Genomic DNA, 13,617 nt, shown 5'->3' on the forward strand with positions numbered 1-13,617 from the left:
TCCCACCTTTTCTCATACTCCTTGTATATTCTATTATTTAGTTTACATTCGATGTTTGTGCCACCCCACCACGGAAGCGTCAGGAAGGAGGTTTGCCCCTTCGGTTCCCTGCTTATTCCCCAGGCCCATAATACTGATGGTATATAGTAAACATCTATAAATATGTGCTGAATGAATGAGCCGAACTCTTAAAAATGAGGAAACTGGAGAACAAGTGAAGGGAATCACGCATTTATTCTTTCAAGCTTGAGTGTGCACCGAGTCTGAATTCCAGCTCTAACATCTACTAGCTGCATAACTGTGGGCACGTTGCCTCTTTTTATGGAGCTCCGGTGGTGCACTGCTTAAGAGCTTGGCTCCTAACCAAAAGGTTGACAGTTCTAATCCACCAGCTGCTCCTTGGAAACCCTACACGGCACCTCAACTCTGTCCTATAGGAGTCACTGAGTCAGAATCAACGTGACCGCAACACCTTTGGTTTGGTTTAACCTCTTTGTGCCTCAATTTCCTCAACTGAAAATAGAAATAACAGTACCTACCGTGCTTTCTGACAATTAAATGAATTACATGCAAAATACTTTGAACTTGCATGGCTGGAACATATGAATAGTGCAGTAGTTTTTAGTCCTTTCCTAGAAAGGACCTCACGTAAGCCAAGTTCCTTCCTGCCTTGGAGCCTTTTCTTCTGGCAGCCTTTCAAACTGGAACACTCTACTTGCCACATGTTCCTACAGCTGACTTCTCATCTAGGTCTCCGGCCAAACTGCGCCTTATTAGACTTCTAGTGCTGCTGTAACAAAGTATCACAAAGTGAGTGGCTCAGAATCAACAATTTATTCCCTCACAGTTCTGGAGGTTATAAATTGGAATTCAGAGTGTCAGCAGCACCACACTCTGTTCGAAGGTTCCAGGGGAAGATCCTTTGTCTCTCCCAGTTTCTGGTAGCCCCTAGCATTCCGCTTACAACTGTAGCACAAGTCTGATTTCTGCATCCATGACCACATGGCATTCTGCCCTGTGTCTGTCTCTTCTCTTTTGTAAGGACATCACTCATATTGGATTAGGGCCCACCCTACTCCAGGATGCCCTCATATTAATTCATAACGTCTTCAAAGACCCTATTTCCAGGTGACAAAGATACCAGGGCTTAGAACTTCAAGCTAGCTAGCTCTTTGGGGGACACAATTCAATCCCTAACAGCAGCTTTTCAAAGGGGCCTACATAATTCAGTGTAGCAAGAATTAAAAAGAAAAAAGTTACATCTTTCAAAATTTTAGTATTTGTTATTATTCAAGGCAAGTACAAAATTTTAAATGCTCAGGCTACAAACTTTGTTTAAAAAAAGAAAAATCACTGCCTGCATTTTGACAAAAGGGTGAAATCTACTCATTCAAAAATGTGCCCTGACTGCTCCAAATTCTGACTGGAAAACAAGAGTGTAATGAAGGGCTAGTGCTACCTTTTTGTTTCTTTTGTGTGTGTGGGTGCATACATTTTAAAATAGTTATTTAAATTTTTTAACTACAGGTAGTCCTTGACTCAAGGCGAGTCCGTCGGAAGTCAATTCTGATGTAACTCCAATACCTCTTTTTTTTTTTTTTTTTAAGTTTTCATTATTATTGTCTTTTATTGTCAGTATCTTTATAAATCTGACCTTTGAACATCTGCGAGTGAACTTCTGAGGATGAGAGCACCAGCCAATTATACACTGCAACAGTGTATGCAGTACATGGTACCAGTGATAAAAATGTGATAGGACACACAAAAAAACCAGACTGTCACAAGTATAGTTTGTCGTAACTCCAGCATGTTGTAAGAATCGGGGACTACCTATGTACAAATAAAACATTCTCAATGCAGAAAAACTGAAGATACAGAGAAGCAAAGCCTTATCTATATCCTTCTAGATTTCTTCATTTGGACATAGATTTCTTCATTTGGACATATATACATGTGTATATTTTGTTACAGTAATTCTCGCTGCCCCCAAAACCCTCAAAAATGAAACCAAACAGTAAAAATGTTAGTCTGGTCTTAAATGTAGTCCAGGTGCTAATTTATGTTATATACAAATCTATGTACACTCTTTTCAACTTTTAAAACCTAAACTGATGGAATTAAAACAACACCAAATGATTCCACTTTAAACAGCAGCAGAATAACTCAGAACATGATTCAGGCATCTGCGGACAAAGAGCCAATTACAGTCACGTGTTGCTTAATAACCATGATACATTCTGTGAAATAGGCTGTTATGCGGCTTGGATGCTGTGTGAACACCGCATTACACACAGACAGTCCCTGGATTATGGGCCCCAGCCCGCCCACTGTTCCATCGCCTGAGCAGGAGCAGCGCAGGCCCAGCAGCCTCTGCCGCCACCTACCCACGAGACTTGTCTGAAAACTGTATTCACTGGATACAGGAGGCCGGCCCTGCCAGGTATGTGGCTGTGGGCTGGCCTGGGGCTGTACCAGCAGCCAGATTGGGACTTTGAGCACGTTCAGGTGCGGGGTGGGGACAGGGTGTGTAGATGCCACGGAGCATGACTGGTGGTGGCGGCTCTGGCTGCCACTGCCATTTTGGTGAGGCTGCTTCCTGATCACGTGCAGCCACCTGGAGCCAGGAGCCTGCAAGCACTCCAGACCCCGCCAGCCACCCGCCAGCACCGCGGCAGGAGCTGTGGCAGGCACTGCCCTGTACCTGGAGTGAATGGATGCACAGCTGCTGGACGGGTAAATGAAGCCAGGAGGAGAGGAAGGAGAGGAGGAGACGGAAGACGAGGTGCTGCAGGGGTTGGGATGCGCCCTGGAACCCCACTGCTCATTCACTCTGGGGGTTTGGGGTCTTTAAAGCCATTACAACAAATAAAGTAACAAACAAAAGGAGAGCAGCTTCCCCTTTCAAAAAAAAACAAAAAAAACCCCAACAACAATCTTACATGACCACGGACATATATGCAGTTGGATGTTGCCCGAATGGATGTTACGTGGTACATGACGGTAGTATTTTTTTCCATTAGAGTAAGTAGCTTTCTACTACTGCATCCTCTGAAGAGAAGAATGTCTTGTGGGTTCAGCCAGAAGCTCTTCACGTGTACACAGTTAATTTTCAGTAAAATCTTCACTCATTCTGGCGTTCTCGAAAATATTCATCGAACATAGAAGATGACTCCTCTTCATGTTCCTGACCCAAGGGAAACAAAACAGAACACGCATTCATTTCCTCTCAGGTAGACCTGGTATGTATCTACATATTTTCCCACTGATACTCTCTAATGAGCTAACACCCAACAGCAGCTCTGGGTGTTGCTTACAGGTAACGGCCAAGAGTAACAAAAGGCATGATTGGTAGGATTTTTCCAGGTATGTGGTAAATTAAAGCGCTTATCTGTCATTAGAAGCAGTTCTCCCTTGAGTTTACAGTCACTCACACTGATTCTCAGGTAACGGCCTGACTACCATCAGTCTTTCCACTGATGTATGAGAGGGCAGCCCAAGCTCAACAGCATAGATTCTTGTCTTTGCAAAACCCCCCAAGCTCCGATTACAAGGAGACTTAGCTCAATCGTGTTGTCTCAACAAAAGGGGGAATAAAGCTGATCCGACTGCTGAGCACAGGTGTGAATTTCAGAGCTCACCTAGGAAAGCCCGGGGCACCGCCACCTCTCAGACAAAAATTAATCTGAGTTGCCTGAGTTTTGCAGGAGGCCAGTGAGTGTCAGGAACCATTGCCACCAAAAGCCATCCAACACCCCAAGCTTGGAAATTACCTTTGGTTCTTTAAATTCCAAGTCTTCTCCATACTGAATGGCAAAATCAATATGCTGTAATACAACGTTCATGCTTTCTTCATCTGACTGGTCGTAAGGTAAGAACCGCACCATGCTGTAGTCATCGATCTGCAGGTTGGGGAGTTCAGAAAGATCCACTCTGAAGCTGTGCAAGATACATCATTTTCAACCTACACTTGAGCTCTATAACCTTTTGTATTTCCAATTACAAATGTGGGAGGGGGAGGGGAGAGGCAAAGGAGACAGCTGGAAAGGGAACATCAGCAAATCATTATTGATTTTTCTGACCTCTGACCTACTAGAACACTGTTAGCTTATTACTTAACTGGACACTTGCTGCTTCATGGGTATTTATCTGATTTCCCCAACTAAGGGAAATTTCAAAAGGGCATGAACAATTCTAAGATCCCCATATGGCTTGGAATACTAGACATATCAGTTAATTTATTGGCCATTGCCAATAACTACTTCTGGATTAAGCCACTGCCCAGGCAGCCTGCAGTGCCCCACCAATCTCAGTGGGTTGCCTGCGCTTTTCCTAAGAGCGGCCATGGGCTGGATGAGGGTAAACATTTGACCTGGGGTTACAATCCACAGATTTGTCAGCAAATTTGACGCCTACGGCTTTGACCAAAGAAAGCCTGTTTGAGCCCATCAGAGGTGTACTCTCCCTAGAGTTTGACCTGAGAGAGAAAGAGAAAGCAGCCAAATGGTATTGGACACTAGCGACATGAAGTTATGCAACAGCTGCAGTTGTCTCCACAATGACTCAGAAGTTGTTTGAGGACACGACCGAACAGGTGTCTTGAGCAGGGACATGCAGACGTATGCTGAGAAATTGAGAAGGCGGCCTAGGTTTCTGACCTGATGTTCCCACCTTGATTTCCCAGAAGGCTCGACTGTGCTCTCTGCCCTTCTGTTCTGTGAAAATCTCTGTATCATGATATTGCCACATTCCCCACTTTATCCTCACCCCCCGCTCTACCAAGAAACGAGGAAAATGTCAACATTCAGCACCGGTCACACTAGACACGAAACCTACGTGTTAATAGTATGCTGTGTAACTCCTTTAGAGATCAGACGTAAATATTTAAGATTGTTGCAGAGGCTCACGTAGGCGGCACATGGCAGCTCCAGTTACTGTTACTGTGGAAATTCTGGTCAATGTGCTTTTCTCTCAACCAGTCCAGAGTCCAGAGTCCTGGCTCTGTGTCAGTCAGGAGCCCTTCCCCGAGCCTGTCTGTGGTCATAGGCATTCGATGCTCTGACTAGCTGGCCTTAGCCCGTGCCTGTCCCTGGAATGCGGAAGCCAGCACCACTTAAACCTCAAGACTAAGAATTGTGGGAGGGGGTGTTTCCCCAGGACTGTTCCAAGTAGCAGGACGAAGGGGCTGCCAGGTAGCTGTGTTCGCTACTGTTGCCCCACCAAACAAAAAAAAAACAAACCCGTTGTTGTCAATTCCGACTCAGAGCAACCGTAAAGGACAGAGCAGAACTGTCCCACAGGATTTTCAAGGGTATAAATTTTACAGAAGCAGACTGCTACATCTTTCTCCCACGGAGTGGCTGGTGGGTCCCAACCGCTGACCTTTCAGTTAGCAGCTGAGTGCTTAACCACTGCTCCACCAAGGCTCCTTGTTGCCCCGTCAGACGTTATCAAAACCTTATTACGGAAAGACCGACTCTGACCATGTAGTCCATTTTCTAAAATCAAAAACCAAACCAGCTGCCATCAAGTTGATTCTGACTCACGGCAACCCCACGTGGGTCAGAGTAGAACTGTGCTCCATAGGGTTTCCAATGGCTGGTTTTCTGGAAGCAGATCACCGGGCCTTTCTTCTGAGGCACCTCTGGGTAGACTCAAGCCTCCAACCTTCCAGTTATCAGCCCAATGCATTAACCCTTTACACCACCCAGGGACTCTATAAGCATCTGAGGACAGTTAAAAATCCTGGTGTTCATTTTCTCAACTATTACAAAATCATAAACTGAGCTAAGCATTAAAGCTAAATGCTGACTCTAAAACAGTTAACAAATTCTGGAGAAAGTTCTGTGTGCTGTTGGTTACGGCAACTACAGCATGACCCCTCTTTCCCTGCAGCTCAGGACATCCTTCATACCGAGAGTTGCTTTGGTGGTAAGAAGAAATGACAAAGAACACCAGCAGATAGTCACATTACTCTTCTTAAAACAGATAAAACTCCTTATCTAGTTCTTCTTTACCGTATGAGTTAGAAATTTTATAAAAAGAATCCAGGTCACTAAAAGTATTCTACAAACTTACCAGTCCACATATAGCTTTAGTCAATTTTTTGAATTTTTTGCTTCGTAAGTCACTTGTAGAATCATTTAACAAGGAGTACACATCTGGATCTAGAAACCTTCAAAAGCGAGAAAGAAGACCATTGCTAATAAAGAATAAATCAGGAATCTAATTTATAGACAATAAAACTTGAGAGGTTTATCTCCGCAACTGAGCTCTGATGATAACACATAGACAGCGTCATGGATTGAATCGTGGCCCTCAAAAATACGTGTTATAAATCGTAACCCCTATACCTGTGGTTGTAATCCCATTTGGGAATGGGTTTTTTGTTATGTTAATGAGGCAGTGTCAGTGAAGGGTGTGTCTTAAATCAATCTCTTCTGAGATATAAAAGGGCAGATTGAGCAAGCAAGCAAGCACAGATGGGACAAGAGAGATGCCATGCCATATGAGATCTCTAAGGGACCAAGAAACAGAAGCTGAAAAAAGACAAGGACCTTCCCCCAGAACCGACCAGACAGAGAAAGCCTTCCCCTAGAGCTGGTGCCCTGAACTCAGACTTCTAGCCTCCTAAACTGAGAAATTAAATTTCTGTTTCTTAAAGCCACCCAGAAACCCTGGTGAAGCAGTGGTTAAGTGCTACAGCTGCTAACCAAATCCACCAGGCACTCCTTGGAAACTCTACGGGACAGTTTTACTATGTCCTATAGGGTTGCTGTGAGTCGGAACCAATTCGATGGCAGTGGGTTTGGTTGGTTTTTCAATGCCATCCACTTGAGATATTTCTGTTATCGTAGCACTAGGTAACTAAAACAGATGGTGTTAAGAACTCACTTCTCAATTTCCTTTTTAGCTTTCTTACTCAGCAGATCCATTTTTGTCATGATGTTAACTTGTGGAATTTCTAGAGAGATCATTGCACTCAGGGCTGCCATGACGCCAGAAAGAAACTGAAAGAAGAAACAAAAAAGAGAAGATGAATTAACTGCACCAACAAAGTTCATGGTCTCTGCGTAAAAGAAGGCTTCTGCTCCTAACTGAAACAAAACTGACCTCAGTAAAAAAGAAAAGCTAATGTTACAGAAAAAGAGACAGTTCACTAGTCAGATGGTTGACTCTTGGCTCCTTAAGGCGAGGATAAAAAGGGATGATGCGGATTTAATCTACAGTGATCACAAATCTCAATTCAGACAGATATCTTCAGCCTCCCTTCCCACTGAATAGTCCTCAAGGGCTATTTATAAAATTGGTCGTACATAAGCAAATAAATATTCACACTTCAGGTAATTCATGAACTGGGCATAAGGCTCTCAGTTAATTAAAAATAGACTTTTATAAATATACACCAGCCCCATTCTTGATGGGCAGCTTCTCAAAATTGGTATGACTTTATTACACTATTTTACAGTTTTCTTCAGTTATAAAAAAGATTACTGTCACTTAGTAATAACCAACAAAATCAGCTGCCCTTGAGTCAACTCTGACTCATGGTGACCCCAAATGTGTCAGAGCACAACCATGGAAATAGGGTTTTTAATGGCTGATTTTTCAGAAACAGATTGCCAGGGCTTTCTTCCAAGGTGCCTCCGGTTGGGCATGAACCCCCAACCTTTTGGTTAACAGCTGAGTATATGAACTATTTACACCACCCAGGGACTCCATCAATGAGGTGCATTAAATAACCCTGGAATGTTCAGGATCATTATGATTAAAGGATACTCTCTCTTGCCTGTACTCTTGACTTAAAATTGACAGTGGATTTGTCCTCATACCTTGAATGACTCCACCATGAACTGAGAGTCAACAAGGAAAACCCCGCAGACTCGGAACTCCCACTGTTCGAGCTGCTGAATCAGCTGTTTCATCACAGGCAGGTGCGTGTACAACTCAATCTGACCTACACAAAGGGCAGCACAAGATGACAAGCAGGAAATGTGTTAAACCATCACGTTAGAGGAAATAAGCTTTTCCTGAAAGGTCTTAAACAAAGACACCTGGTACTAATATGTCGAATTCTTAAGGAGCCTCACAGCCTCTTGAAACAATCATAAAACCTAAGGTGCTGCCGCCATGGGGCTCCCAAGCAAACAATCCTGTTTTACACAGAAAATGGGCTTTGTCACACTTTAGTCTTCTGCTGATCAAAAGTCAGTGCTGAATGGATATAGGCACACCCATGTTCACTGCAGCACTATTTACAATAGCAAAAAGTTGGAAGCAACCAAGGCGCCCACCAACAGATGAATGGATAAATTATGGTATATTCACACAATGGAATACTACGCTTCCATAAAGAACAACGATGAATCCATGAAACGTTACATAACATGGAGAAATCTGGACGGCATTATGCTGAGTGAAATTAGTCAACTGCAAAAGGAGAAGTATAAGACCACCATTACAAGAACTGGAGAAATAGTTTAAACAGAGAAGTAAATATTCTTTGATGGTTAGAGAGGGGGGAGGGAGGAACGGAGGGAAAGCAGTTTTCAGTAATTAGACAGTAGGTAAGTTTTATTCTAGGTGAAGGAAAAGACAACAAACGATACAGAGAGGTCAACACAACTGGACTAAACCAAAAGCAAAGAAGTTTCCTGAATAAACTGAATGCTTCGAAGGCCAGTGAAGCAGGGGTGTGGGTTTGGGGACCACGGCTTCAGGGGACATCTAAGTCAATTGGCATAATAACATCTACTAAGAAAACATTCTACATCCCACTTTGGAGAGTGGCGTCTGGGGTCTTAAACACTAGCAAGAGTCCATCTAGGATGCATCAATTGGTCTCAACCCACCTGGAGCAAAGCAGCATGAAGAACACCAAAGATACAAGGAAACTATGGGCCTAAGAGACAGAAAGGACCACATAAACCAGAGACTACATCAGCCTGAGACCAGAAGAACTAGATGGTGCCTGGCCACAACCAATAACTGCCCTAACAGGCAACACAACAGAGAACCCCTGAGGGAGCAGGAGAGCAGTGAGATGCATAGCCCAAATTCTCGTAAAAAGACCAGACTTAATGGTCTGACTGAGACTAGAAGGACCCCGGAAGTCATGGTCCCCAGACCTTCTGTTGGCCCAAGACAGGAAGCATTCCCAGGGCCAACTCTTCAGACAGGGATTGGACTGGAACACGGGACGGAAAATGATATGGGTGAAGAATGGGCTTCTTGGATCAAGTAGACACGTGAGACTGTGTTGGCATCTCCTGTCTGGAGGGGGGATGAGAGGGCAGAGGGGGCCAGAAACTGCCCAAATGCACACGAGGAGAGAGAGTGGAGGGAGTGTGCTGTCTCATCGGGGGAGAACAATTAGGAGTGTATAGCAAGGTGTGTATAAATTTTTATAGGAGAGACTGACTTGATTTGTAAACTTTCACTTAAAGCACAACGAAAATTACAAAGAAACAACAAAGGTTAGATGAGAAGCTTAGGAGGCAGTGACTTAATGGTGGTGGAATAACGTGAAAAAGGATACCAAGAATGTAAACAATGTCACTGAATGCAGAGTTTGTTGAAATGATATATCCTTTGCTGGGTATATTTTTACGAGAAATAAAATAAAAAAAAAAAAGTGTCACAAAGGAGTGTACAGTTTGGGAAGATTCCTCAAGCCGCACACTTATGATGTGTGTGCTTTTCTGGAGGCACGTTAAGTAAAGAGCAAGAAAGAAACATGAGGGTCACAAATGATCATAGTGAGGTTAGGATCAAGCCTAAAATTCATAAGACGGTTTAAGAAGCCTCACCTCATGACATTTTCCTGTTTGGTTACCATGTTCCAGCCATGTTCCATACACCAGCCTTTTCGGTCCCTCCAACCCACCCCGTTCCTTCCTGCCTCAAGGTCCTCAGCATGCTGTGCCCTTGCCTGGACCACTCTTCCCTCTCCTTCACCTTATGGCTCAGCTTAAAGACCGTTTGATCACAAGCTTCCCCTGACCTTCTTGCTACTTCTGCAGGGCACCCGTCACACAACCATGCATTAAATAAACGGATGATTTTTGTTTATACCAGCTGGTACCCCCACTTGACTGTGAGCTCCAGCAGGGCAGAGACCATGCCTATCTTGCCCTCTGCTCTATTCCCAGTGTTTCAAGTCAGCACTCTGTACACCCAATCAGAGCCCATGAATAAGAACTCTTGACCTTACTACAGCACAGAGCTTAGAACTATAAACACTCACTTCACTTTCCCCAATGAGGACAGAAGTATCACGACTTTAAGGGAAATGACACATTGAAATTACTGACTTACCTGGACAATCAAAAAGGATGTAGTCGTCCTCGACATGGCCCAGACAGTTCTCCAGCCAGTCAAAATTATTAGCAAAGTACTCCATGCAAAATACCAATCCTCCATTGGGACCGAACCGCAGGGAGTCATCCTCCATCACATCATCGACCTCAATCAGTTCCCGGATGTCTGCAAAGGCACGACAGGGCCCAGGATACCAAAACTTCCACAGAAAATTTCCTAACCTTACTAGTAAGAATTACCTACTATATAAAAAACTCACACGTATGAAATTACTTATGTACGTGGTGTCCACCGATACAAAATGAATGAAATACTAATAAATACCATCTCCCAGGTATACCGTTAAGTGAAAAATTCAAGCAAGGTGCAGAATTCTGTAAGTACGCCATCACTGGTGTTAAAAAAAAAAGATGAAAAATCACTACATATATATAACACACGTACGTATTTGATTGCATAATACTTATCTGTGGAAGGACACACCAGAGACAGGTGATATTGGCTGCCTCAAGGGAGGGGAGCTGGGATACAGAGCTGGGAGGGAGGCTTTTTCCTATATACTCATTCTATTGTACCTTTTGCATTTTGAACCACGTGAATATGTACTACCTATTCCAAAAAAGTAAAACCAAACCAAACAACAACAACCAAAAAAACTTAGCCGGCATTAAAAATTTTTCTTCCCAACCACCATTCTTTAACATGATGACCCTACCGGAAGTGCTTAACCTTCCTGAGCCTCACTGTCTTATTTGTAAAATCGGGGAGAAAAATCATGTATCCTGAGGTGGAAGAATGAGGGTTATCTAAGAGAATGTACATAAACCACTGATCTTTGTAGCTGTTGTTAGCTATTGTCAAGTTGGCCCCCAACACATGGCGACCCCATGCACAATGGAACTAAATGCTGCCCGGTCCTGGGCCGTCCCCATGACTCGTTGTGGATCAGACCATTGTCATCCACAGGGTTTTCACCGCCTGATTTTTGAAAGGAGATTGCCAGGCTTGTCTCCTAGTCCATCTTAGTCTAGAAGCTCTGCTGAAACCTGTTCAGCATCACAGCAACACAAAAGCCCTCACTAACAGACGGGTGGCAGCTATGCATGAGGTGCCCTGGCTGGGAACTGAGCTCAGGGCTCTTTCGTGGAAGGCGAGAATTCTACCATGGAACCACTGCCCCCAAGCCACCTATTAAGGAAAAAAAACCAAACCCTTTGCCAGTGGGTCGATTAGGTTGGTAGTCGATTACAAACTGTTTGTAGGAGCTGAAAAAATCCTGGTATATACGTGGTTCTCTCTCCGTTATTAATTTTTACAGATCAGTACTTATAATTTTCTACCTCAGGTTTTTCCTTTGTGCTCAAACCCACAATCTCCACTTATGGAGAACTGGGCTTCATTTTTGTACTATAGCAAAACCTGTGAGAATCAGAACTTGACAGGACTGCTTTGTTTTTCTGGGCCTCTCAAGTTTTCTGCCTTTGACAGGGTGCAGCTTACCACTTTTCTATTGCTCTCTGTTAGGAGAAAATATTTTAGTTTTCTTTCTCTGACAGGTTTCGGCCTTACACAGGTTCCAGCTTTTGCAGGTTTTACTGTAATAACATCTTCCTAGGCCCTCCCCCAGGGATAAAGAACTGACCCAAGTTGGGACAATAAAGTTGGTCTCCTAAAGGATGAACCAAGGACACTAATGGGTCTGAGACACTTGGATCAGAGTGTGATGTGAATCTCAAGTTGAGGAAACCTTGTTGGGCCATATGCATCCCCAAAAAAGCAGGTCTACCAGTGGGATAAAAATACTGAGAGACAGAAAGCCTGCTCAAACATCTCCTCCTCAAGAGACATCATCCATGCCCACCCCACCTAAAGCAGCCTCCTGCAGTTATTCGCCATCACCCTGTTTGCAGTCCTTAATACAAATGTGCAGATGTTTATCACTTCATTTACTGCCTATCTCCCCCACGAAAAGGTTCATGAGGCAGGGATAGTATCGTCCTGTTCTCTGCTATAACTCTGGTGTCTGGTATAAAATAATTCAAAAAACATTTGAATGAATAAATTAAACAAAAAAAAAAGTTTTTTTTTAAACCTCAAAAGCCTAGGCTGCTCACTTATAGTGTGATCAGCACTATACCAGATTCACTACAGCTAGACTAAGCATTTAAGGGAGAGAAGGGAAGGGTGATGCGGAAGGAGTTCACTCACTTTTAATTCTTTTCTCAAGGACCAAGACACAACATCAGGAGTGGCTGTCACTAAGCAACATTTTGCTTTTCCAGTTCACCATGTGTGCTAAAACCATATTTTGGAAACCAGGGAGCTGACTGTAATAACTAATTTCTCAACTTTCCTCCTGAACAGCGAGCACCTACTCTACCTGACCTCCCCGATTTTCCCTGGACTCACCGGCCATCACAGAGTAGTTGAAGTGCTCTGCTGCAGGATCTAAGTTCACGACTTGGACAGACCGATTGAGGGCTTCACAGTGCTGGACCATGGTGGCACAGTAGGTGCTCTGTAATGTCACAAGGCCAGGGGAATTAGAGAAGAGGCCAGGAACACCACTATCCCCTAGAAGAATTCTCCAACCCCTTGAGGCAGTGTCCACTAAGGCCAAAACTATGCTTGCGTCAACCAAGCTCTGAAAAACACTGCTACGGTTCTGGAGTTGGACAAAACTAGGTTCATATTCCAGCCGTCACTTACTAGCTCAGTGACCTTAGGCAAAGAACTTAACCTTTCTGTACCTTTTTTTCCTTCTCTGTGAAGTAAAAACACGACCAGCCTCAAAGAGTTGTTGTGGAAAATCAATGAGGCGTTTAGCGCAGTATCTGGGGCAAAAGCATCCGATAAATACTAGCAATTGTTGCTACCACCCTTTCAAAAGAATGAAATAGAGCAGAAGAGAGTTATCCAGGGTTCCCACTACATACACCCGCTGCTCCATACCTCAGGACCCGAACCCCCAGCGCCCCACGAACTCCGACTTTTCTCTCCTTCAAATCCTCACCTTCCCGCTGCCTGCGGGGCCCATGACCAGTTGCGCATACCGAGGCATACCGGCCCTCGGGTTCCCAGCACCGTCTGCAACACCGCACCAAGAGTGGGACCACCACGCTCCGCTTCGCCTTCGCGCCACGCCCACGGAATTCCGGAAACACGACGTGCGGACCAATCACAATCCAAGTTCCTTCCGGCGTTTCCCGTTCTGCCACACGTCTTACTACGGAGAGGCTCGCGGGCCAAATCCCGTGTGAAACGCGTCCTGAAGAAATGCCTGAAGGGGTGGAGTAGAGC

General features: G+C 44.3%; 1 protein-coding gene across 2 annotated transcripts; it reads right to left on the reverse strand.

Moving 5' to 3' along the window:
- Positions 1-1,789: 1,789 nt before the first annotated feature.
- On the reverse strand, positions 1,790-13,498 carry GPN3 (GPN-loop GTPase 3). 2 transcript variants are annotated; one of them, XM_010599869.3, is made up of 8 exons: positions 13,331-13,484; positions 12,727-12,835; positions 10,315-10,482; positions 7,830-7,954; positions 6,892-7,007; positions 6,076-6,172; positions 3,771-3,899; positions 1,790-3,184 (listed from the first exon to the last, which is right to left on the reverse strand). In XM_010599869.3, the coding sequence occupies exons 1-8, from the start codon at positions 13,376-13,378 to the stop codon at positions 3,122-3,124; spliced, it is 855 nt and encodes a 284-aa protein (XP_010598171.1). In that variant the 5' UTR covers positions 13,379-13,484; the 3' UTR covers positions 1,790-3,121. The 2 variants fall into 2 exon arrangements, with proteins under 2 accessions (XP_010598171.1, XP_010598172.1); XM_010599870.3 differs by lacking the exon at positions 6,076-6,172 and having other exon boundaries at positions 3,771-3,936; positions 13,331-13,498.
- Positions 13,499-13,617: the final 119 nt, after the last annotated feature.

The sequence above is a fragment of the Loxodonta africana genome, chromosome 19, assembly GCF_030014295.1.
Source record: "Loxodonta africana isolate mLoxAfr1 chromosome 19, mLoxAfr1.hap2, whole genome shotgun sequence".
In the NCBI taxonomy this organism is placed as follows: domain Eukaryota; kingdom Metazoa; phylum Chordata; class Mammalia; order Proboscidea; family Elephantidae; genus Loxodonta; species Loxodonta africana.

Coding starts and splice junctions, on each gene's coding strand:
- GPN3 (XM_010599869.3), bottom strand. CDS start 13,378: ATGCCTCGGTATGCGCAACTGGTCATGGGCCCCGCAGGCAGCGGGAAG. Junction 6,173..6,891: donor GCTAAAAAGGAAATTGAGAA/GTGAGTTCTTAA, acceptor TCGCTTTTGAAG/GTTTCTAGATCCAGATGTGT. Junction 3,900..6,075: donor CTAAAGCTATATGTGGACTG/GTAAGTTTGTAG, acceptor CCCAACCTGCAG/ATCGATGACTACAGCATGGT.